At 43.3% G+C, this 27502-nt stretch overlaps 1 protein-coding gene across 9 annotated transcripts in view; it reads left to right on the forward strand.

Annotated features, from left to right (window-relative positions):
* The window catches only part of LOC124802476 (proton-coupled amino acid transporter-like protein pathetic), a 228545-nt gene that overhangs the window by 178172 nt on the left and 22871 nt on the right, over positions 1 to 27502 (forward strand). For 8 of the 9 annotated variants that reach the window (XM_047263283.1, XM_047263279.1, XM_047263282.1 and 5 more), the window contains one exon: positions 25547 to 25851. In XM_047263283.1, the coding sequence (XP_047119239.1) occupies positions 25583 to 25851 (269 nt within the window). In that variant the 5' untranslated portion in view covers positions 25547 to 25582. Of the gene's footprint in view, positions 1 to 3036; positions 3286 to 25546; positions 25852 to 27502 lie in introns of those variants that run through there. The other variant, XM_047263285.1, reaches the window with a different exon arrangement.

Here is a 27502-nt window from a genome sequence, read left to right on the forward strand (position 1 = left end):
GATGAGAACAGACAGGCAAATGGGGTGTTCTGTCTGTACTAGTGCTTTAGCTCTACACTCAAGAGGGCAGTGAGCTGGAACACCATCGTGTAGTATCTGCGTTATCCTTCGTGCCACCGAAGGCACGTCTTCGAAAAGCAGTAGCAGTTTACATACGGAAGTGAAGATATGCGTCATCTTTGAGGCGTAGTGGATGGATCACTGGTCTCATGAGGTGATCGCCATTAATTCCCACCCACACATTGAGGCATGGCCGGTGCTGACGGTTCGCTGCCACCATATCATGAAGACTTTTCGTATCGCACAAGTGTGTGTTGTGAAGGTTGCGATACCGCTCGTGGTGAACGTAGCCTCATCTGTGAATAGAATGGATGACAGAAGTCCCAGCACGGTCGTAGCTTGTGCGACGAACCGTCGCCACGAAGGCAAGGCCGTAGGTAATAAGGCCTGCGCGCATTGTAAGTGTTAAGGATAGCGGCAGTTGTGGAGAATTTTCCACACGGTCGTCCGGCTTACCCCGTGCTTCCGGGGGCCACCTGCCTAGTGCTGATGCCTGGGGTCAAAGACCTTTTATCTCTACATTCAAGTGGCTGTATCTCCCGTGGTAAAGCATTTCAGGCCATATGTCCATACGACCTTTTTTGCTGCTTATCTTCTCAGGGATCATTTCCTCCATTATATGCTTCTTAAACGCTGCCAGCATCTCATAGAGCTGTGGTTAGCGTTGCTGACCTATCACAGGGCTCTGGTTTGATTCCCGACCGGGTCGGTGGTTTTCTCCGCTCGGGACTGGATGCGTGTGTAGTACTCATCGTCATTTAATAGTCACCAACGCGCAAGTAGCAAAATGGCGTCAAATAAAAAGATGTGCGCTCGGCGGCTGGACGTCCCGAAAGTGGTCTTCCGGTCAAAAATCTCATACGCACGTTTCATTTCTTAAACGCTTTTCATTTCCTATATTTTTCAGAATGAATGATACACCAAAATCGATGTGCTACGTCCTGCAGTGAACAAATTGTTATATTAAAACACTGCATGTACTGTTATATTATTATTACGAGGACCGTTTGACAAATCTCGTAAAAAAAAGCAAGGAAAAATGTATTTTCCATAAACAACTTGCCTTAATTCTTAACATAGGCTCCTTTGATTTATATACATTTGGCCCAGCGATCCTCCATCTTTTTGATCGCATAGGAAAAAAAGGTTGTGTCAAATTCTCCAAAATACTCGTTGACTGCAAGTATCACTTCCTTATTTGATAAAAATTTCTTCCCACCAAGGCAAAGTCTCAAGTTAGGGAACAGGAAGAATACTTGGAGCTAAGTCTGGTGAATAGGTTGGACGAGGAACCAATTCAAAGCCCAAGTTATGGCCTTTCACCAGTGGCATCGCAGATATGCGGGATGGTGTATTATCCTGGTGAAAGACCCCTTTGGTACGTGCCAACCTTGGTATTTTTTTTTCAACCAACTCAAGTTTAAAACGCTCCAGCAATGAATCATAGTAGGGTCCACTTACGGTTCTCCCTTCTTCCAAGTAATCTACGACAAAGTAGTCTTTGCCTTCCTCGGTGCACTTTCACCAACCTTTGTCCATTGCTTTGACTGCAGTTTTGACTCTGGTGTGTAATGATGGCTCCAGGTTTCATTAGAAGTCACAAATTGGGACAAAAAGGCTTACGGATTGCGATTAAAGGCAGCCAGCGTTGTACTGAAATATGCCGATGAGCTTTTGGTCGACTGTGAGCTATCGCGGTACCTACCTCACACAGAGCTTCTTCATACCCAATTCTCCGAGCAGAATTTTATGCACTCGCTCAGTTGATATATCTAGAGTCTCGGTAATTTTTATTCGGCGGTCTTGCATTACCATATCATAGATTTTGTCAGTGGTTTCCTTTGTGGTGACCTCAGCCGAAGCGGGCTTCCTCTTCGGTGCTTCACTGACCACGTTTAAATTCATTAATCCAAAACTAAATGATCTTCAATGATGACTTCAGTCTGGAACCGCGCGACCGCTACGGTCGCAGGTTCGAATCCTGCCTCGAGCATGGATGTGTGTGTTGTCCTTAGGTTAGTTAGGTTCAAGTAGTTCTAAGTTCCAGGGGACTGATGACCTCAGATGTTAAGTCCCATAGTGCTCAGAGCCACTTGAACCACTTCAATGATGATGCAGAGTGTGTGTGACGTTCATCCCATTCTGTTTTGATTTGTGTGGCTGTCCAACATTTCAAACGAAAATGTTTAATAACAGCACGAAACTCGGTTTGCAGCCGCAGACGATACATTGACGAATTCAGACGGCTGTCAACTATAAACTACACGCTGCATAGTGTTGAAATTATTTACACTATCCGTGGAATAATCGAGCTTACCGATCATGAAGGCATCTCTGTTGCGTTGAAGGTAACAGCAAGTAATATCTGCGGGAGGGGGGGGGGGGGGGGGGAGGGGTTGTGATAGTAAGACTGAGCCCCTCCCCTAGAACCGCGGCTCTGACCCGCGCCCCATAGGAATCCACATAATTAGTCGATGTGTGGAATTTTCCTAACCTTCGTTCCTGTCTGTGGGTTTCGCACTTTATAAACGGGCGAGAGTTTGGAGGAGAGACGTACTCGTAGAATCCGTCCAGCATTTAGCTTATAACAGTCAAGATAGAAAGTTATCCAGAAGCTGCCTTCTCGAGAACGCCACTTTCACCTTCCCCTTCCCCGTGGCGCTTTGAATCGCTCGAGTATAATTGCTTCTGGAGGAAGAGAAGACAGTGCCGCGGAAGGATAGGACCAACCTGTCCTCTCCCAACCGCTTAGAACCGGTAGCGGCAGCAGGTGGTTGACAGCGCAAGAGCGGGCACTGCCAACAAAGAACTTGTTGTCGGAAGCACCTTAGTCGGCCTACGCGAAGAAAAGGAGTGTATGTGTGTGAGGCAGTCACGCTGTGGGTGGGGGAGGAGGGGGGGGGGGGGGGCGGAGAGCAGTCGGCCGTGACTCAACGCGACCGACAGAACGGCGTCTTGCGTCAGTGGTCGCGCGACCGGAGTACCAGCCAGCTGCAAGCGGCTGAACGTCAATGTGCGGCGGAGGGACCTGATTCCGCGCCCCGTAGTACGTGTTTTGTGTGTGTGTCCACGTGTTTCCGCCCAGTGTCGCCGCAGTATCAGTTTTAACTGAAATGCTGTGCTGACTGGCTGGCTGTAGCTGCTGTTCCACAACACAAAGGTGGCTACAGCGTACAGCGTCTGTAAGGTGGCTACAGCGTACAGCGTCTGTTTCATCTGGTTTGAGTGAGTACGACAATAGTATCTTGAACAAGTTGCTGTATCGTCGTCATTATGTGACCACCGTGTTCACGACACCCAAAACGCAGTAGCTACCGGCTCCCATGTTAATGCTGCGTTTCTTCTCAACACGGAGCGAGGTGGATCAGTAGTTAGCACACTCTGGACTCGCATTCGGAATGACAACTGTTCAAATCCGCGTCCGGTCATCTAGATTTTTCCCTGATTTCCCTAAATCGCTCCACGCAAATGTCGGCATGGTTCCTTTGAAAGGGCTCGGCCGATTTCCTTCCCCATCATTGAAACAACACGAGCGCGTGCTCCGTCATTAAATGACCTCGAAGTCAGCAGTACCGTAAACTCTCATCTTCTTTCCTTTCTTCCATCCTCCTTCACTGCCGCAAGGATTTCGATGCAGTTCCGCACAGTCGCGTTGCTGAACTATTGGAACAGCTTTATGATTTTATTGGAGAATTCTTTTTGGACAGAATACAGCAGTTTGTTGCCGGCCGGTGTGGTCGAGCGGTTCTAGGCGCTTCAGTTTGGAACCGCGTGACTGCTACGATCGCAGGTTCGAATCCTGCCCCGGGCATGGATGTGTGTGATGTCCTTAGGTTAGTTAGGTTTAAGTAGTTCTAAGTTCTAGGGCACTGATGACCTCAAATGTTAAGTCACATAGTGCTCAGAGCCATTTGAACAGCAGTTTGTTCTTAACAGAGAGATTTTCATGCAGAAAAATAACTTCGGGTGTACCACAGGAGAATGTTATAGGACCATCACTGTTCATAATATACACAAATGACGTAGCGAATGACGTCGGAAGTTCCATGAAGCTGTTCGCAGAAGACGGTGCTTTTTGTAGACAAGTCGCAACGCCTGAAAACACTAGCGAAATGTAAGAAGATCGGCAGAGGATCGAAGCTCGGTGCAGAGGTTGGTAGTTGAGCTGAACAGAAATAAGAATATAACGTATTACAGATAAATAGACAGAACTTCTTAGCATTCGGGAGGACGACGGTTCAGTCCCGCGTCCAGCCATTACGATTTAGGTTTTCCGTGATTTCGCAAAATCGCGTGAGGGAAATTCCGGTATGGTTCCTTTGAAAGGGCACGGCCGAATTCCTTCCCCATCCTTCCTGATGAGACCGATGACCTCGCTGTTTGGTCTCTTCCACCAAATCAACCACTCAACCAACAGAACTACCTGTCACTGTATGATAACGCGAATGTGGAACAGTCACTGGATGCAGTTGCCTACATTAAATATGTGGGAATATGCATCTGGATCAGTTTGTTTAGGAAGGAACACACAAAATAATCGTAGGAATGGCAAATGCTACACACCAGATTGTCAAGGACACCATGCCTGCTTGTCATCAGCTGTTGTTGTTGTTGTTGTTGTTGTGGTCTTCAGTCCTGAGACTGGTTTGATGCAGCTCTCCATGCTACTCTATCCTGTGCAAGCTTCTTCATCTCCCAGTACCTACTGCAACCTACATCCTTCTGAATCTGCTTAGTGTATTCATCTCTTGGTCTCCCCCTACGATTTTTACCCTCCACGCTGCCCTCCAATACTAAATTGGTGATCCCTTGATGCCTCAGAACATGTCCTACCAACCGATCCCTTCTTCTGGTCAAGTTGTGCCACAAACTCCTCTTCTCCCCAATCCTATTCAGTACCTCCTCATTAGTTATGTGATCTACCCATCTAATCTTCAGCATTCTTCTGTAGCACCACATTTCGAAAGCTTCTATTCTCTGTCATCAGCTATTTTGTTCAAATTTGTGGCATATGCAGGACTTGGCCAGAGATGAAAGTGCCAGAAGCTCAAGGGCGTTTAGGGAAAAAAAGAGTTTTTGGTACGAGTAGTGCGAGTCATGACATATTTTCCAGGCAGCGGTTGCCGCAACGGAATGAGTACAGAATGGTAATCCATCCGATGATCGTCGCGTCGCCGTTTTTGTTTTCAATTTTTGCGTTACTTACACGTCAAATAATCCGAAATAATACTCAATGTATTGTATTTTTAGCATTTTCGTAAAAGATGTGGAAAGAAAAGGCAAAGGAAAATGAGAGATTGCAAATAAATTTCCAGGAAGGGATGGTAGAGTGGAAACGAGAACTTCATATGTCAAATTAGATAATTTTAATATTTTGCAGGTGATGCTGCACATGTGCCGGGGTGATATTCGTTGCAAAAGTGGAAGTATCAGTAATTTTATTGCCATCGGTTCTTTTTACAATTACGTGGTTGCTGGAAAGATTCTAGAAAAAAGTGGTTTACATTCATTAAAGGTTCTGTCGTCGGACAGTTAGTGAGTAACCCACCGCTAACGAAATTCCTTACGCTTGCCATACAATTCTTTCTTGGAAAGATATTTGCAATCCAAAATTTTACTTTGCCTTTCGTTTTCATGCATTCTATGAATAAGTACAACATACTCAGCATTATTTCGGTGTATATGCAGTGCAAGTAAGGTAAAAACTGTAAATAAAAAAATAAAAATGCTTAAACTCAGTATCTCGACCCCCACTACTCTCGGATTACCGTTCTGTGCTCTTTCTGCTGCGCCAACCGCTCCCTGGAAACTACATAACACAATTGGCTCATGCCTCACCCGATCCGCGCCAAAAATGAGATTTTTGCTAAACGCTTGGCCATCTGGCGTTCTCACAGATTTATTGGAAAAACCCTGAAGAAGTGTAGTCGGCGTACAAAACCTTCTTTCGGCCGATACTTTACTGAATGTCAGCGTGGGCCCCTTGCCGAAAGTGGCACCGAGATGCTCACACAACGCCAGTGGAAGACGCTAACTACTACAGGAGTTGTGGATCACGATGTGCTTTGTTATTAAAATCCCTTGGAGAGTCAGAAAACACCTATTATATTGCTTCCTCTTATTTATCTGTTGCGAAAATGCCATGAAGGTAAAATGGGAAAGATTCGAGCTCATACGGTGTCCTACCGTAAACCGTTCGCCCCGCGCATCACTCATGACGAGGAACAGAAAAGAGGCGAAGCGATAATGGTATTAATACCCTCAGCCACAGACCATGAGATTGCTTACGGAGTGTAGATGGGATGTGGAGCCGATTCGTAAATATGAATGAGTTTGGTTACGTCTGAGCATGTCTGTATAGCCTCTAGCTCCAAGAATCTATACAAAAGTCAATAGCGTTTAACAGAATATGTGTAATAGCGATGGGTTCCATATTCAGTTTTTGCTAATAACACGATTTAGGTGAAATTTTATCATTTCGGCAATTTGATACGCAATTAGATTTCGAAACGTCTTCTTTTTTGGAGTTGTGATGAAGTATTTATCAACCAAGAACGGTAACTTGAACAATGTACACAGAGCGAATTGGTGAAAATTTTGTGAAACTAGACTCCCATTAAGGGAAGGATTACAATTTCCGTCAGGGCATTCCGAATCAGGTTTTCTGAGTATTTTCCTAAAATCCCTTAAGGGGAGTGGTCATGTAGTTACTTATAGGATGACAGTGTAGTTTTCCGGCCCAATCCTTGTCTACTTCGAGCTTTTGTTCTGAACTGACAGAATCCCAAACTGCAGACAGACCACTGTAATTTTATGTCTGTTGTTGTGGCACAGTAGAATGTTTACCTGTTGGCTGATTTTTGTCTAATTTATAAAGAACCTTCAGCCAGGCAAAAAAAAAATGCTGTTGCAGCTGCGAGTGTGTCGTTCTTCAGTTAATCTTTGAATACCATTCACTGGTGGCCGCAGAACCTGTTCGGACAGTTCTCCGAGGACTCGCTGATCTGGTTCGTTACGTCATCCACTACCAGCTTCTGGCAGCCACACGTGTGCGTGGACTGCTTCCTTTCACACTGCCTGTATCAGGAGAGCGGGGTTGTTTGTACACATTCGTCTCTGTTATTGTTTACATTGCTTGCTGACACAACCTTTAGAGGATTTATACATGTACGAGTATGTGTGCGATGAATGTTTGTAGAGGAGATAAGGGTCAATCTAGTTATTTCACTGATTAAATGGAGACTTTCATTCTGCAAATGAACAGGATACCACGTTGTGAATGTGATGACATGAAAGATGATGTTGCGCTTTAAACTTGTTCGTGGTAACTTTGTCGCGATATTCTCCTAGAGCACAGGAAAACAGCAAACGTTTGTTTTCTTATACACTAGACAGCATTGCTTTGATGTTGTGCGCCTGTGACGTTACACCAAACAAGCAAGAGGAAGTTAAAAAAAGTTCTTGTACACTTACCTCAGGCAGAGTAGCTTTCCAGTTGAGCATTCGCGTATGACATCTGTCCAACCAATCTACAAATAAGTGATGTCGGTGCATCAAATCACTTAAGGATGTTCAGGCGATGAAAGCATCATTCTAGCTATCTCCAGGAAGTTCCTCAAGAAAACACGATCGTAGTGCATACAGAATTGCCCACTGATTTAGGATGCATCGCTTCCTAATCCTGTTGGTAAGAAAACTAATTGACTCGGGAACGTGCGTACCCTTTGTTATACATAGTGTACCCCATACATCTGTTGTATTAGCGATGAGACGTGATACATGGCGATGTCCTAGTAGAAAAAAAACACAGTTTTCTTACTAACCGGTAACTGACGCAGTGTTGTACGTTAGGGACAAGTCAAATGAGGTTGCGCTTTTTTTTAACAGGCTCGCTTCTTATTCGTGAGGATGAGGTATCCAATCTCCTTCCGAATACCCTGATTTAAGTTTCCGTGATTTCGCTAAACTACTTCAGCAAATGCAAAGATGGTGGAATCTTTTTACAGAGGAGCGACATTCATCTCCACTTCTGATAGTGCTGATGTAGTGTTTTCGTCGGTTTACTAAATTCCTTGAATGTCGGGATGAATCCTTTGGCAATTTCATAGCCGATACCTTCCCCCATCCATCTTCATGTGATCGAGGGATCCATCATTAATGACCTAGATAGCGACGAAAGTTACTTCCAGTGGTGATGACAGGAGTGAAATCAGTTACCTCAGTAGAGTTGGCAATTTTTATCTGCGATTAGAAAAACATTGGCGCCTTTTCGATCGCAAAACGGTACCAGTCAGTGTGTTTAGCAACATACAGTTCACTAATGTTTACAACTTACATGAGAGTGCCAAACTAAGACACAAGTCCACGTAACCTTCTGTTTCAGACACAGTATTATCTATAGTAAATGTATTCGCAATTGCGAACAAGGACAATCATCAGCTGTAGAATGGAATGACGACAGTGAACATTTGTGCCGGACTGGGATTCGAACCCTTATTTCCCGCTTGTCACAGCGGCCGCCTACCATTAGACTATCCGTATACGACTCACGGCCAGACCCAAACTATCATATGTCGCCAACCACGCGTCTACGGCCCGTCCCTGTACTCGTACTTCCATTATGTATATTCCCGCACTGATCAGACGTACATGAAAGTTGATCGGCAGATAAATACGCTATTGCAGTGCCTGTGTTAATCAGTACACAAGTACTGAAATATCGTACAATATCATCTTGTCACAAAAATTCAATACAACATATGCTACGACAACAATGGAAGAATTTTTACCTGAAATAGTTGATGATGATATTTTCTACTGCGGCTGTTTTCAGAATTTGCCCGCTGCTAGTACTGTTTCCTGTATGGAAGGTTTAATGAGGAACCTCGTTAAGAGTGAAAACACAACAGTTTGAATATTTGCTTTAGTTAAATGGTTATTTCACAATATCTGCAACGCTTGCGCGAAACTATTGTACGTTTCAGTTTTGTGTAAGCAAAACGCAGCTTTCTCCACAGCGCCCACGAAACTTCGTGTGACAGACCGTCTTCACTTGAATCTTCCGCCTTCGAACGTCAGCACGTATGGAATGCTGCCCTGCGGCTCCTGCTTGGCTGGTATGCAGATATCTTGGCACCGGCACGCAGTTATCTGCGCCGTTCCTTAATAAGCAAAAGCTACAGTTACCCAGGGACGACGGCTGGTTTAGGAAACCTTCCGTATCTCCTTAGCGCTGGTTGTCATCCGCCAGTGGTGTCGTTTGCGACCACGGATGGCTAGGGGCGTCGGGACAGGAAACAACCATCACTGTTGAAATGTATCCTGTTTCGATCTATGAGCGAGGGTGTAACCAAAGATTGCATCTGGATTCGTAGTTGTTTTGAAGAAAATTGCGGAACGGCACGTATAGTAGCGTCTCTCGTTGGTACGTGATACACAGGGTGCATCACAGTAGCGGATACTAACACGTGTCAAAGTACACGGCCTTTTTCTTTCATCATCATCATTACCTATTTGCCACCGAGCGAGGTAGCACAGTGGTACGACCGATTTCCTTTCCATCCTTCCCTAATCCGACCTTGTGCGCCGTCTCTAATGACCTCTTTATCGACGAGACGTTAAACACTAATTTCCTCCTCCTCTTTGCCAATTTCCCGTTTCTGTACAGGTTCGGCATTGTTACGCGGGTTTTGTTATACGTTAATGACAGTAGGTGGTAGAAAGCCGCTCCTGACGCCACCACTTCCCGGTTGAAGATCCAAGGCACGAACCGCCTGACCGAGGTGGTCCCATACATTATCGACTGGGTTTAAATACGCGGAGTTTGGTGTCCAGAGAGTACGGTTGACTGATCCTGGTGCTTTTCGAACCACGCACGTACACGTTGCATTGTCCTGCTGGTAGATACCATCGCGCCGCGGAAAAACAAACTGCATGTCGGGTTGGACATGATCCCCAATGGTAGTTACATACATGTGTTGATCTATTGTCCCATCAAGAATGACGAGATCACCGAGGGAACGCCACGAAAACATTTGCCAGACCGTAACGCGCCGACGATTGTTGAATGGTGTTGCTTTCAGACGTTTCACGCCGTACACGTCAACGGCCATCTGTCCGATGGAACATAAGAAGAGGCTACCTGTCGCCAGTCGGTGGACCTCTAATTGCGCTATTGGCATGTGGATTGCAGCCTTAGTCGCCGATGAAAAGCAGTCACCGTGAGTGCGTGAAACGGGCGCCTGCTGCGGAGACCCATATGTTCAAAATGTGTGTGAAATCTTATGGGACTTAACCGCTAAGGTCATCAGTCCCTAAGCTTACACACTACTTAAACCTAAATTATGCTAAGGACAAACACACACACCCATGCCCGAGGGAGAACTCGAACCTCCGCCGGGACCAGCCGCTCAGTCTATGACTGCAGCGCCTCAGACCGCGCGGCTAATCCTGCGCGGCAGACCCATATGCAACGTTCGCTGAATGGTCTTTGAGAAGACATTGTTGGTAGCCCCTTGGTTCATCTAAGCGCCCAGCTGCTCAACAGGTGCACGTCTGTTCGCCCGTGCACATCTCCGCAGCCATCGTTCACCCTTGTCAACTACGGCCCTTGGTGCACCTCTGTCTCGTTGCCGGTTTTGGATAATGCCATTTTTCCCTGCACGGTGTACTGTAACCACGGCGGCAGGCGAACGGTTTACGAAATTAACCGTTTCAGAAATGCTTCCACGCTTTGCCCGAAAGCCGGTGATCATGCCTTTTGGACGTCAGATAAATCGCTCCGTTTCCGCTTTACCCACAACGATTGCATTGTTTTCCGTCCACGCTCCCCCCTCCTCCCCGACACGCCTTATATGCCCTCCACTGCTAGTGCTATCACCTGCCGTCTGTGAATAGTAATTGCACGTTGAGGTCGAAGGTAGGAGGTGGCCATATTAATTGAATTGACCGTGTAATTGCTTCTGACTGTACAGCATATTAAGTTGAAAGTCGCTCGCTTAAGTGGCAGGAAGCGTCTGTTCAAAGACCACCGGAATGACAGGGCGTACCACATCGATTAGTGTCATGTCTGGTAAAGCAAAGTGGTGTTAAAGGCCAATCCTCGCTGGAACAACTGCTTTATTTATTTCGTAAGTTAGAGTTTTGCGTGTTTCTTTAAACGACAGTAGGCGAGTGACAACATACTTTACGTCGTGACCAAGTCCTTATTTAAAGTACACAAGAAAAATTTATAAAACTTAGTGTACGAGACAGGTCCAGATCCAACAGATTCGTCCCCAACCTAACACTACTGTCTTGCTCACTAGTTGCGCTTTTTGTTGGCGTTAATTTCAGCAATGAAGCTCTTGTAAAAAAAAAAAAAAAAAAAAAAAATCTTTCATTGTCGTGTCTTTAGTCTTTACCATTTATGCATTAATAATTTGGCAAGTGCGTAGTGAGAATAGTGCCTTTTTAAAGTGAAAGTTCATTTCCATAGCATCACTGTTCCTTCGAACCTCGGCGCAATAATCTACATTTCGTAAGCCACTAGAGACATGAAAATTTCAGTGAAATACACACGTTTCCATCGATTTCTTCGAAGAAAACACTCAGCAATCTGTATAATCATCGTAATTGAAGTTACATTCATGTGTACCTGTATTTGTTAATGGCAGGATATTTTCAGGCTCGTCGCGAAAGCTTCATTGCTGGGAGAGAGCGATATCTCAAATCGCAGTTTGGTTTGTGCTTGTTGTTAAAGCCGTAAAGTCCTGTATCACATCTTCTTCTGCTTACTACTACGTAAAACAAATCAGTGTTCTGATACATAGTAACCATTTTTAAATTGTCTTTTCCCTCGGCTGCATGTTTGTGCCACAGCTCAGTTAGTGCTGAATCTGTATGCCTCTACGGCCTTGTTTGCAGCTACGTTGGCAGTTCTGTGGATGAAGGTTTTTTTTTTCCTCGCCGCAGTCGGCACGTTGCTTATGTATCTGGGCCAACGACGCCACCACATGTGGTAGTCTGCGCTCTGCAACCAGATAGAGCGGAAGCCCGCGTGGCTATACAAAGCAAAATACGATAATGCACACACACACACACACACACACACACACACACACACACACACACAGCTGTTTCGTCATTTATTACGCCATTTTCCGCCCAGTGGAGCTCAATTGAACAATAAGTGTGGGAGCCGTTCTATTGACCTTGCTTCCTCGCATGTAAACGAAACGACGGAGCATACCGCTGTTTTAATGAGCCCGCATTCCACCACTTGCTGTCAGGCACCGAGTTGCTACCGCCAGGCTCTGCAGGGACACTTCACTTGCTGTCTCGTCAAAACCATTCAACAGCCAGTAGTTTGCACGAGATACGATACGAAACCTAACTTGTTGCCGTGCGTCATTTCTTTTCCGATAACTCTGGAATTTTTACGTTCTGGTCACTGCGAGTACTGTATCTGCAGGGCAGTGGACAAAAATATGGGACCGCCGAAAACACAATGCGGCGAGGCGGGGTCGATGTTCTGTGTTGTTGTTAGCGCTATCGTTCAGTCCACCTACCTCGATAGGATTCTTGCCGATGTCCCTTCACTCTGTGGTAGCGGATACGTGCTAGGCAGTGTAAAGCAGCGTTGATGAAGCTACCACCTAATACCTACCACACGGAGGCCGCGTAACTAGTTGGGAGTCAGTACCTGACAGTTCACGATTAAAAAATCTGGCGTTCGGGATCTTGCAGAAAAGCTTTTAAAATTAGATTAACTCTGCTTCTTATTCATATTGAAACACATGAAATGACTATCAAGTCCGTATTTAATATGGTAAAACGTTATCATTCAAAGTTCACTGTCTGTGTAACAAATATTCACTCGAAAAGCAGCCAGAATTTTAGTAAGTCCGGCGAAACTAATTTTCACGTTCTACCAGTCACAGACCCACAACTATTCGCTAGTTAAACATTCGGTTGTTTCAGTGGTCTTCCGTGTAAGAGGTGCTCGCCAAAATATTCCGTACATAGCACGAAACACGCTACGCGGAGTAGTTACTACGACCAGAAAGTTTACACGCTCATATTTCTCAAACTATTTAACTTAGAAACACCAAACTTTCATTAAAATATTCGTAACTCCAGTCGCTTCAGTCACGGTATGTTCTAACCGAAATTTGCTCAGTATTTCCTGATCTTACAATTTTTAAGGAGCGGCCTGACATCGTGTTATCCGTAGACCGGCTAGGAAGCGACTCTTCCTCGAGGTACGCTCCTATCTGCCCACTTCTCTATTCGCACGGTAACAGTTTAATTCTGATTGGCTGTTGATCTAAACGACCAATCAGAACGTTCCTTCCAGATCATTCTCGTGGCAAATCTTTCCATATCCTATCATTAATTTGATAGTAATTAATGTCAGCAAAACTTCAATTTCTTGTATTTTGTTTTGGCCGAGCGGTTCTAGGCGGTTCAGTCCGGAACCGCGCTGCTGCTACGGTCGCAGGTTGGAATCCTGCCTTGAGCGTGGATGTGTGTGATGTCCTTAGGTTAGTTAGGTTTAAGCAGTTCTAAGTCTAGGGTACTGATGACCTCAGAGCCATTTGAACCATTTGTGTTTTGTTCAATCAAAATAAACGAAGTGCGAAATATTCTCCAAATTGATAAATGAACTTATTCCGCCTCTAACTTCCATTCTGGCTGCTTTTACACAAAAGCAAGCACACACCGATATACGTCACCCGAATCGTGATTGCACCATAAGTTACCCACGGTTCGTTTGTACAAGGTTTTACGAAAAATGAAATATGAAATTTGAACGTATGTCCCACATTCTCTCTCTCTCTCTCTCTCTCTCTTTCTCTCTCTCATGCACTCACACGGCAAAATATAATCAAATAATAATTTTGACCGATGTTTGTATTACGTAATGCACATTGACTAACGTTTTAAAAAGAAAACTCTAATTGATTTTCATGCACTGATAACTGTGGAATGGTTTAAAATGATAATGAAAGTCAATCTGTTACTGTTCCTAATGTGGTTTTAAGAAACAAGCGTAGGTTTTATGAGTTTTAGGTAACTTTCTTTATCTCCGGCACTATAATAAATGAAAGTCTGAAATTTTGACAGCATCATTCCATTAATAACAAAAGGCTATGTACCAAATTTGAACAAAATTGGATAGTAACTAATATGGATTATATAGATTCGTAGAGGGTATGAATCTTCATATCGACTGAATGTTACTCTGTGCAGTTCTCACGGTAGGCAGAGTCAGCTGTGCTGTGAAAAAAGCCATCCTGCAGCCCACGTATTTAGACGGTTGCGTGCCTTACTGCAACGAATGTCATCTCATAATAACTTGCTGCGTTACATCAAGACTGTCTAGGAAACCCGTTGGCATTCAGAACAACTTCCAGTCTTCTTTGAATGGATAAATACAGGCCCCGCAAGGTTTTCAAGAGAATCCTATAACATTTTTCCTGGAAAGCAGTTGCAAATTCAAGTAAGGATGATGCTGGTGCAAATGGATCTTGCACCATTCTCTCCAAAATCGACCACAAAAGCTCAATAATATTGCGAATTCCTGAATGGTGACCGGGGGAGATGCGACAGTTCATCCTCGTGCTGATAGTCCCGGACGATGGGAGCAAAGCATCGCCATTGACGAACAAACATTTTACCCTGATTTGGACCCGATGAACCAAACTGGTCACATAATCCTTGGTGGTAACGAGACCTTAAACAGTAACGATGAGACCCGTGGAATACCACGGTATGGCTGCCCAAATCATCATCGAATCCTCGCCACGTTTCACTCTTGAATCGTCAACTCGGCCAGAAGTTGGCAACAGTGTGCGACAAGACTCATCCGACTAAATGACTTCCTTTCATTGCACCACAGTTCAGGTTCTAAGGCTTCGGCGCCACGTTTTCCTGTTATGCGCGTTTGCATCACTGATGACTGGTTTTGGAATTCTAGCTCGCCCTGCAGTGCTCTACTTATGGAGTTCCCATCGTGTTGTTTTCGTGCTGACAGTGTTCTCGGGTGCGACACTTTGCAGCTGTCGTCACAATCCTCTTCAGTGATCGCCCGTCACGATCGCTCATCATACACCTCCGTCCGCGTTGTGACTTAGTTATTGAGCTTTGCGACTTAGTGGCTGATGTTTCTCTGCTTTCCCTGTACGCAGTACAAATCTCCGATACGGTGCCTCTTGAAAAACCAAACACTTCGCTGCCTTGTTTACGGAAGCACACGTCATACGAACACCAACAATTTGCCCACGTTCCAATCTGCTTAGATCGGACATATTGCATTCACAGCTACACTGGACACTGTTTCCGTATTTTTGTCCAACTCCTATGTATACCAGTTTGTTTTCAATAAGGCTCTACAAAATAACAAACATTTAGTATTCAACACACAACTAGAATCGGTGCGTTTAGAGTGCAAGCTGCCTTCTCAGAACACCTAAATAAGTTCGGCTCAGTACTGTGTGTGCTTATGGCTAGTAAATTTCATGTATCTGGGTGTTTTATAAAAATAAAGAGGTCTTGGAAGGAGGTCTTCAAGTTGATGTTATGCAACGGGAGAGTACAACTCGTCCAAGCAATGTGTGTCGTGTTTCGTTTCGGAGGGAAAAGATACCCACTCTAATTGGAAAATTGAGAGTTACTACAACTTTTAACAGTCGTCATGAAAGCACCAAACTGTTCCATTAAAAAAAGCATCGCTTTCGATGCAGCAAAATAGTAACCCCTTTGTGTGCTGTACAAACTTGTTTTTCCATCGTGCACAAGAGATTAGTGTTTTGGTGTAGATACTAGAAACATGATCTCGTAACAGACGATAGTAACGATAATAAAGTGTGCGCGCTTGCAACAAGATATGTGGTGAAATGGTCTCTTTCGGGTATCTGAGGATAGGAAAATGCTGCCAAAAAGTGACGTCTGTAAAAGTAATCAGTGAATAAAAAGTGAACGGGGTAGGATGAGTGTACTATTTGAGCGAGGTGTGTGAAATAGAAGCACCACATTATATCACTGGAGCCAGCGGAATCGCCAGATTTCAAAACACCTACTTGTACTGGTTGTCGATGGAATATTATGGGTACAGATATTACAGGGAAGTAATCTATGCGGCTATCGAACTTTTGCTTAGCTTCTTAACGTCGTTTATAGAGGAAGAACCGAATATCCCATTCGTCGAACGTCGTCAGTTTACTCGCTGCGTTTCTCTTGACCTTCAGCGGTGTAGCAAATAAAAAAGAAAATAACGTCGCGTGTTTGTTACATAAGCTGTTGCTTTCGACCGTTCTGTAGTCTTCTCTATCTTCTATCATTTCACGTGCTTAATAGATTACCACTACTTGGTGCAGTTTTCTTTGTTCATAATGCTTCTGCCACACACGCGTATTTGCGACAATTTACTTCTACTTATGCGTCTTACTCCATACTGTGCGTCTCAGAGTTTACACAAGTTCTCGTTCATAACTAGAAATGGAACCAGATGTTTCGGAAATTTCTGTGTGTCAGGCCGTTGAAAGTTGGTACGATGTTATTTAGTAACGAATATTACTGTTACTGCAGGACTCACATGATGGTAGATAAATCCAAGTAATACAAAGACGAAGCGGGCGAAGTTTTTCTTAAAAAAAAAAAAATAACGTTCCGTTTCTGTTCTTCGTTTAAACTTCTTCCTCCGTTTTGGTGTGTTTTTGCCCGTGACGTTCAGCTGTTATGTTAAATATCTGTTCAGTTAAATCTACTTAGTATCCTTGCACTTTATCATATACAGTGATACAGGATTTTTCATAGATCCAGTGCACTGTTCGGACAGTCATTGTCTGTACAAATGCGCACCGTGGGAATACAGTTACACCTACCGGACAGATAAGATACCAAACAGTGCAACGTCAGAAGGAACAGCACAAGAGCCCTGATCTTGAGCGATATGACTGTAGGTGTGAGAGCACTGCGGAGTGCGGTGGGGCCACGTAGCCCTACATATCACGAATATGGTGTACGTTGTACGAATTCGTACTTAAATCCTCAGTTTTCCCATTTCCAAAACATCTTTGTGTGCAAGTACAATGTCCTAATGTTTTTCTTTTGCAGCCCGGTTTCATCCAAGTATTTTTTCTTTCAGTTGATCCTAAAGACTTCCCTGCCGATCACTCTACTACAAAATCAAATCCACAGTCGGGCGATGTGTACCATTTAAGCATGAATTTACAACCGTTGCACTTCCGGTAGAAATGTTACATAAAATGGGGACTCCAGAGATCGGTTTAATTATGTAGAGAAAACAAGAACTTCGACAGATAAGTACTGCCTGTACCTTAAATGTGTGGCGCAGTCCAACTGGCAATCTTTGTCAGAATCACATACTATAGTCTGTTAAATCCATCTTCAGACAGATGGCTGCGGGACCTCGGCTGTTCAATATAAAATGTTGAATCAAAACACCCTGTTGTTGTTGTTGTTGTTGTTGTTGTTGTTGTGGTGGTCTTCAGTCCGAAGACTGGTTTGATGCAGCTCTCCAAGCTACTCTATCCTGTGCAAGCATCTTCATCTCCCAGTACCTACTGCAACATGTAACCTACATCCTTCTGAAACTGTTTAGTGTATTCATCTCTTGGTCTCCCTCTACGATTTTTACCCTCCACGCTGCCCTCCAATACTAAATTGGTGATCCCCTGATGCCTCAGAACATGTCCTTTCACCGATCCCTTCTTCTAGTCAAGTTGCGTTACAAATTCCTCTGCTCCCCAATTCTGTTCAATACCTCCTCATTAGTTATGTGATCTACCCATCTAATCTTCAGCATTCTTCTGTAACACCACATTTCGAAAACTTCTATTCTCTTCTTGTCCAAACTATATATCTTCCGCGTTTCACTTCCATACATGGCTACACTCCATACAAATACTTTCAGAAACGACTTCCTGACACTTAAATCTACACTCTATGTTAACAAATTTCTCTTCTTAAGAAACGGTTTTCTTGCCATTGCCAATCTACATTTTATATCCTCTCTACTTCTACCATCATCTTTTATTTTGCTCCCCAAATAGCAAAACTCATTCACTACTTTAAGCGTCTCATTTCCTAATCTAATTCCCTCAGCATCACCCTCAGCCATCTAAATTTGCAGTTGATATTTTATTGGAGCAATCAGTTTCAGTGCTACATTACGCCATCTTCAAACCCCCTGATGATAGGATGAATCTAATCTGTGGTCCAGTCAAAATAGGGGTCAGGTGACCTCCTTAACACAGCAATCCGTTGTCGGCAAGTAATGATTCAAGGGATCGCTGTGTTAAGAAGAAATCTACATATACCAGTCACTGAATGCTGATCCCTGTTTTGACTGCACCAAAGGTGGGAGTCTTCCTACATGTCAGTCAGTGGGTCTGAAGATGGCGTAATGTAGCGCTGAAACTGATTGTTCAAATAAAATAACAACTGGAAATTTAGACGGCTGAAGTTGTTTTGATTCGACATTTCACATGATATGAGTTTTCGGTTGTCTAGTAGGAGTGTTGTCTGAATTCGCACGTCTCGTCGAGAGGTGTTGGGCTTGGTTTCCATTAGCCAGCAGCACTACCCCCACTATCGTCATCGATTATAGTGATGCAAAACATCCTGTGGTTAGACGCGGAACACTGGAAGTTTCACTTGAAATGACGAATGAGCATATAAGGACACAATGAATGCCAGGGAAGCATTGCCGAAATATTTGGTTCACTCTCTGATGTTTCAGGGACAAAGCATGATGCGTGATTCTGTTTTCCGCAGTTCCTCTTCATCTTTACTGTCCTAGCTGCATTGTGAAAATTTTTTACCTGAAAGAAGACAGGATACGTATTTCATTTCTATGCGAAGTATTCGGACGATGACACCGTTACTTTTTGTTAGGAGGTGCTCGCTTCCTGGATTACAATCTGTTTTGAGTAGATGCAGCAAGGTCACTTTACACGAGTACCATCGATCTTGGACCCGGAATTACTCCTCTCATTAATCACGCCGATGAAATAGCTGATACTATAAATTGTAACTTTTCTTTTTCATTCTGAACATGAGATTCTGTTTCATAAAACGAAGCTGATAGTACGGCTAGGTGGGAGTGGAAGGAGCTGGATGTAATGATCAGAATTCAGGCTTTGGTCCAGATGAGCATCTGTGGAAAGAAGGACAGTGAGACAAGAGCACTAGAAAATGAATACAGAGGACTTCCCGTTTCTGGCAAAAAGCAAGCAGATACTTGCAGAAATTCCAATCCCAAAGAAAGCAGGTGTTGACAGATGTGAAAATTACCAAACTATCAGTTTAATAAGCCACCGCTGCAAAATACTAACTCGAATTCTTTACAGACGAATGGAAAAAGTGGTAGAAGCCGACCTCGGGGAAGATCAGTTTGGATTCTGTAGAAATGTTGGAACACGTGAGGCAATACTGACCCTGCGACTTATCATAGAAAATAGATTAAGGAAAGTCAAACCTACGTTTCTAGCATTTGTAGACTTAGAGAAAGCTTTTGACAATGTTGAGTGGAATACTCTGTTTCAAATTCTAAAGGTGGCAGGGGTAAAGTACAGGGAGTGAAAGGCTATTTACAACTTGTACAGAAACCATATGGCAGTTATAAGAGCCGAGGGGCATGAAAGGGAAGGAGTGGTTGAGAAGGGAGTGAGTCGGGGTTGTAGGCTATCCCCGATGTTATTCAATCTGTATATTGAGCAAGCAGTAAAGGAAACAAAAGAAAAATTCTGAATATGAATTAAAATCCATCGAGAAGAAATAAAAACTTTGAGGTTCGCCGATGAAGGACCTGGAAGAGTAGCGGAACGGAATGGACAGTGTCTTGAAAGGAGGATATAGGATGAACATCAACAAAAGAAAACGAGGATAACGGAATGTAGTCGAATTAAATAGGGTGATGGTGCGGGAATTGGATTAGGAAATGAGACGCTTAAAGTAGTAGACGAGTTTTGCTATTTGGGGAGCAATATAACTGATGATGATCGAAGTAGAACGATATAAAATGTGGACTGGTAATGGCAAGGAAAGCGTTTCTGAAGAAGAGAAATTTGTTAACATCGAGTATAGATTTAAGTGTCAGGAAGTCGTTTCTGAAAGTATTTGTATGGAGTGTAGCCATGTATGGAAGTGAAACGTGGACGATAAATAGTGTAGACAAGAAGAGAATAGAAGCTTTCGAAATGTGATGCTACAGAAGAATGCTGAAGGTTAGATGGGTAGATCACGTAACTAATGAGGAGGTATTGAATAGAATTGGAGAGAAGAGAAATTTGTGGCACAACTTGACTAGAAGAAGGGCTCGGTTGGTAGGGCATATTCTGAGGCATCAAGGGATCACCAATTTAGTACTGGAGGGCAGCGTGGAGGGTAAAAATCGTAGAGGGAGACCAAGAGATGAATACACTAAACACATTCAGAAGGACGTAGGTTGCAGTAGGTACTGGGAGATGAAGAAGCTTGCACAGGATAGAGTAGCGTGAAGAGCTGCATCAAACCAGTGTCTGGACTGAAGACCACAACTACAACAGTGGAAAGATTTCTTCCATCACGCCTTAGATTGTGTGATACAGGCAAAAGGCAGGCCTAAATAATATCAACATCTTTAATAGGTCCAGATTAACTACTCCGTGCGGTAGTTGCGTCATTAATGGCAAAAAAATGAAATGATCGGATGGCATTGCCGGCCAGGAGGCTCCACTGGGGAAGTTCGGCCGCCGAGTGCGAGTCTTATTCCAGTCGACGCCACACTGGGCGATTCGCGTGCCGGTGATGAGGATGTAATGGTGATGAGGACAACACAACACCCAGTCCACGAGCGGGAATCTCCAACCCGGCCGGGAATCGAATCCCGGCCCGCTGCATGGGAGGCAAGCACGTAACCACCCAGCTAAGCAAGCAGACGTCATTAATGACAATATAGCGTAACAACCTTCCTGTGTAATGGTGCGGAAACGTGGCGCCCTGCGACTTCATCCTCGGGCTCGGCGACGCATCAAACAGCAAGGTGGCGACATATGCGAAAGAAAGGCCAGAGCTCAGAAGTTAATGTGAGGTGTAAATTGCGGTAAAGATGTCACAATGGCATCAGACTTCGCCACAATAGTAGCTTTGATCAGCTAAGGCCCCACCTGCGTTGCCTGTACGTTGTGTGTGTTGCATACCTATCGGGCGTTCCTCATAACGATGTCTTTCTTTACGTAAGCGCTCAGTGTCTTACTAGATTCCCCTAAAAACCAGAAGCGGCGAACTCTCTAGAAACTGAGCGAGGATGTTTAGAGGCCCGAGTAATCTGCGGAACATTTTTGTTCTGCATAGTTATACTCCTGTCTGTTTCTTTAAAATACAAAGTATTTGTATCAAAATTGTCAATGTTCAGTTCAGGTTTTATTCGCAAATTGTTGATTTGTAACGTAAAACAGAGGAATGTTGTAAATATAAAGGAAATAATACAGTTTTATCATATAGCACGAGAAAACACAATTTCCTCGACAAAAAGATAAAAAGAACCCTAACTATGCCAGAACTCTTACTGGAATCAGCAATAAAGCCGCGAGTAGTGGGTATAATGGGCAGGAGCACTATGAATATAGTGCGGGACAATAAGTTGCGAATGTAGGTGTCACGGGAGGCGTGCCGGAGATAGGTCCCTGCAATCACACTATCTTCTGTGTCCCCAGTGGCTCAGATGGATTGTTTGGTCTGAGGGGTAGCCGCCCTCTGTAGTAAAAAAACTGAGTTAATGGATCAACGACGAACTGAAACTGGTGTATTGCGACATCCGGCCCGAGCAGATGCAACGAACGAAGACGAACAAAATGAGATGGCAAAAAATAAATAAATAAATAAAAATTTAAAAAAATGGATAGAGCGTCTGCCTTGTAAGCAGGAGATCCCGAGTTCGAGTCCCAGTCAGGGCACACATTTTCAACTGTTCCTGTTGACTTACATCAATGCCTGTATACAGCCAGTGGTGTTCATTTCATTTGTAATAAAAGGAACCGCCAAACAACAATATATCAGACATTGCTGCAGTACTGCGTCGAACTTTATATAAAACATGTTTCTGTTATTTGTAAGCAACTTTCGCATTTATCGGTAACGATTCCCTGTTGATCATGATGAAGAACGTCGTATTGAGTACAAAATAATAACAATAATTATATTTTTTTATGTTTGCGCATGTAAACTCTACTCGCACCAAAAGTTATTGCTTTGTTTACATAAAAGCACGGAAGATCCGCGATCAACTAACACTTATTACTCATAAAATACAATTTGTATTATATAGGGATGTAAACTACACCATGGATTAAAATTCAGTGATGTGCGGCACTAATTATGTTAAAAACAAAGAAACAGAAAACAAAGAGAACTCGTCTGTTCCAAGTTTCTCTCTTACACATTCTCTTTTGTTCCTTTTCCTAGCAATGCTACCAAATACTACTGGTAATCCCACCATTTACTACGTCACTTGTGTGATGTACCAAAACTACCGACCAGTAGCTCTGGTAGAGCGCAACTCTAGCCCAAAGTCACCATGGACGTGTCACATGAAAGAAAAGTCATCACAACCACTCTTACTAACATTTGGTCCTTTCTTATGACCTCTCCGCGATGGAGGTCAGAACCGAAATTCCCAGCATTGCAATCATGCGGTTTTCTTATGAATGATCAAATAAGACATTAAGACACACTGCTGCTCAGAATCTACACGAAGAGGCCTCAGGGTATCAATGCAACCACCTCTTCCCTTGGGGATGATTCCCGCACATTTCGTGGTCGAAAAATACAGTTCACGGTGCGACGTGCAGCAGGATAATGTTCTTTATACCTTTGACACTGCTGACAACCTCAGGTTGATTCAACCCTACACAAAGGACATTTGTGGGCCAGCAGCCTATTGGAGTGCAGAATGACTGCAAATTTTACTCTGGTGTACAGGGTGGGACTGTTCAAATCCATTCAAAGAAATTTGAACACGATCCGAAGCAGCAAAGGGTGCTTGTATTTTTCGGCCCTCCTATTTCGTCATGGAAAGATGCGATCTTGATACATGCATGAATGATACTGCAAGACCCTTGGTGTCACTCACTCGCCCACCGTGTGACAAGCCCACAATGGCGTTGGGCAGAATTTTGGTGACATTTGTTGTCAGTGTGACATCATTAATCCATCCAACACCTCACATGAACTTTTTCTGACCTCTGGCCTCTTTTTGCATGTGCAGACGCTGCTGTTTGAAGTGTCACAAAGCCCAAGGATAATGTCACAGGGGCCACACTTGTTCACTGTTTCAGAGGAAGATTGTAGAAACCTTTGAGCCAAATATGAAACTTATGTGTCACAGTGGGAGGCAATTATGTGATTTCAAAAAAGAAGTTCTTTAACTGTGTTGCACACTATAGTTTTAATAGTCTACAACTATTTAGGTAAGAGGACTAGGCTAGTAAAATAATATTGTCCACTTTTATCTTTGGGTTGGCCAGTATTTACAGTGTAATGAATGTACTGATTAGTCAAAAGCCTTAAAAACCAGCAATTTAATGATAAATGACCATTCGAATATTAGCAGTTGGCTCAAATCAGCATATATTGCCCAGTCAAAATATTATTATCATATGCCAGTATCCAGAACAACCACTACTTACAAAGCACATAATAACTAGGCAAAGTGGAAGTGACTCAATCAGTTTCTTATAGGCCTCCAAAGTTGGGCCTGGTGGTCTGCCAGTAAAGCACGTACTTGGAAAGAATGGAATCCCAGTGGGACCATTGATTTTTCAGTCTGCCTTTTAACATGGCATTCATCTGTTGGTCAATTAGAGATTCACTAGTGGTTCTGATTCCACAGTAAACTGTAGGTTACCTTCCCCTGGTTGAATAACTGGGACACGTAAGTTGTTGAAATGGCATCAGTTGAAAGATTTGCACCTGGTCATTGAGCTTTACAAGTAATTATTATTGTCATAGGTTTCCAAAGATAAATGAATTTGTAATCACTATAAAGCATCCCGCCACATCTGATGTTATGGTCACTGCAAAGTGCCCCACAACTGTTTAAATGGTTGTGGTGGCGGATTCATGTATCAAACACAACAAATTATGTGCCCCTACAGATGTTCAACAGAGGTAAGATCAAATCAGTTTCAAGACAAGGAAGTACTCAAAAGCCTTTATTGTGCTCTTCCAACCATTTGGTAAGATGTGTTATTTTTCTGGACTGTCCCATTCACAATCATCATAAAAAGAGTAAATGTAATGCCTGATGATGAATTTGCACCAAATCAGTTAAGATTACTTTTCATGTGGGGTAATGGTCGCAGAGAAAGCCACAAAATCATACTACAGCCCATAATTCTCTCTTACCAATTTGTATTCTTCCAGAAATGTAATGTGTGTCTTGCTGAACTACTTACATCCATTGAGAAATTATTTTCCGTCGGTAGACCGTTGTTGGTATGGTTATTGACGCCATCTTTGTAGTTCTGAGTCACTGTAGATTTCACTCAATAGTTTGGGTAGAGAACCTGGCTTATTTAGTCAGTGGACTGTTATTTTGGAAGGTATTGTTGGTCTCCATATACCAACGTGATCAGAGTACAGGCTCCAAAATCAGTATTGTGTACAGATCTATGGCTTCCACAGAGTTTATTGACTATATACTGACCCACACCGTCCCACAACAGAGTCCACAAATTTGTTTTTATCAGGAACACTGTTCTTTTGCTCTGAAAGTTTACAGTCATCCTGTTTCACCCCTCATGTAAAGTGGATCTTCCTGCTACAGTGGTTGTGACACAAAAATGTGTATACAAAGTCTGCTAATACCTTTGTTTACCTACTTGATGACCACACATCATATAACATGGCATCCACTGTGTACTGTAGGTGTCAGTGTTAGGAATAAATGTAATAATTTGGCAGTACAGTGTACTCTTTGTGTAACTCAGTGTCAGGCTACAAATCTGTAGTTCTCACTTGACTCTGAGATTTTTTTATCTGCCACTTATCTGGCCTTTCAGCTACAGTAGTGATTTGTGCATGTGAAAATGGCGTCCCGAGTGCACGTTAAATAGTAGGTTTACATATAATGGCTTGGTAAGTCAGTTCAAAGTTTTGAGGAAGGGAAGAGCATACCATCTCCAAAAGTATGTCTCATATAACAGTGGGGTGTTCAATCAAACCTTTGGATTGACGACAGCATTAGTTTTAGATTATTACCCAGCAGATAGATATTATTATTAATTTCATCAGTTCCTCATCTGTTCATGGTTAAAGTTCTAAAAGTGCATGTGCAATAGAGGGTATAATTGTTGGTGTAGCTGTTTTTATTGTTTTTCCAAGGTCTGCACATTGCTTTATGCTATAATTTGCATGATATGTAACTTCAATTTTAGTGTTGCAACATTTTGTGTCTGTGAAGTAATCCACAGCTATTGATGTATGCACTTGTATTGTCCAGTTGGGCGCCGCGACACCGTTGCCGGTGGGCGCCAAGATGAAGGAGGGCCGAGATGAACGGCAACCACTGCTGCCTGCCACAGAGCCACTCAATGACAGCTATGAGAAACGTGCTCTGGCTGCACCCCCACCACCTCCACGCGCTTCTCCAGACAGCGTGCTGGTCCACTTGCCTGGCCAGATGGAGGCAGATGGTGGTGTCAGCAGCCCAGTAGGCACAGGTGGCAGCAAGCCACCACTGGAGCCAACGCTTGGCGATGGGGACTATGACCCACTGCTGCAGAGGGATCTGGAACACCCCACCTCGTAAGTATGAGTCTCCCATTACCCATATACCACATTAGATTAGAAAGTGAACCATCATACGCAAAAAAAAGTGCTGCTTTCTGCTTCACACATCCAATTCCGAGACTGATGTTCATAAAAAATGATGATTCAGTACTGCTTGATCTGGAGGTAGGCAGTTTAAATCCTGGATACTGCAGAAATTTGTGTCACAAGATTTGATTGGCGAGGTGAGATTAGTTGGTAGCATACAGTTACAGATTACCAGATTATATCTGTCATTACTTAAACACAGTATCTTGTGAGAATGATTGACAGTGTGTGGAATATAGTTTTAATTGTTCAGGATGCTCAGTGATTTTGATGACTACCAAAGATAAAATCTAAGAAGGATATCATAAGATAAACTACACCATGCTGTGAAAAACAGTACAAGGAGGGAAAGGTGTGGAATAACATAGGGTTACTTTTATATGGTGATTCATGAAATGATGAAGAATTTAAGAGCAGCCGTCAACTGCTGACAAAATGGGGTCAGGATTTCTGTAATCCAAACTTATTTTACTCATCTTATGTAGCACTGTATTCAGTTATTCACTATGGGAATGGTTGCCACTGTAAACTAATACTCTGGGACGGTATGAATAATTCCTCGTATACTAAATGCCAGGAGTTCAAATTACTCTTTTTCAATGTATTTTTTCATAATGCTCCTAGGCAACAGTGAAGAACACAGACTGTAAAATGGGCACATTTGTGTACATTGCCATTTAAACTAAAAAAAAAAAAAAAACTACAGAACTCAGTCACTTCAAAATACTACTCTTACTGTTCCTTATACTACTACTACTACTGGATTAGTAATGGCTCTGTTTAAGAAAATATTCTTGTACTAAACTACAAAAAGTCAGTTACCTCAAAAATATCTGAATCTCACAGAGTGAAGCACTACCAATATTTTCTCAAGAACTTTTTAGGTATTTTAGTGATCACACACTAAGGCAAAACTCATACCTGCGTTAAGAATTGTCTTGCAGAGTGTATGATAAGATGATAATGATTTTTACAGGTTTCAGAATACACACACACACACACACACACACACACACACACACACACACACACACACACACACACACACAAAAAACAAATGTAGAAGGAGAACATTAATAAAAGTGACAAACTGCAGGGATGGATTCCTGACTGGAAATGGAAGGCAGATGGTGCTGACGAGTGAAAATTCCTCTGACCACATGCCTTGTGTTCCTTGCATGTTGCAGGCTGTGTGATTGACACAGCATACTGTAAGCAGCAGAATGGTCTAGTATTCATGTTAAGAACAAACCGAGATGAAGTTTATTTATGGCCAAGCAGATGGAATGGTCATGAGGCAGAATCCAGTCCTTGAAGTCCGGTGTACTCACATTCCACTGCCTCCCTGCACATTTGTCTGTCTGAAAGGACCCACGATCACACAAACGCCCTAAAAGGGCTTGAAATGTTGTGTGATGTAGTTGATGTTTATGAGGGTACTTGTTTTAGTACAGCATTGCTGTGTCTCGACTGTTTCCACCTGCTTGGCCATACAGAAGCACCATCTCGGTTTATTCCCAACATGAATACCAGATCATACTGCTGCTAACAGTGCACTGTATCAATCACAAAGCATGTA

This window comes from Schistocerca piceifrons, chromosome 6 (genome assembly GCF_021461385.2).
Source record: "Schistocerca piceifrons isolate TAMUIC-IGC-003096 chromosome 6, iqSchPice1.1, whole genome shotgun sequence".
NCBI lineage: Eukaryota > Metazoa > Arthropoda > Insecta > Orthoptera > Acrididae > Schistocerca > Schistocerca piceifrons.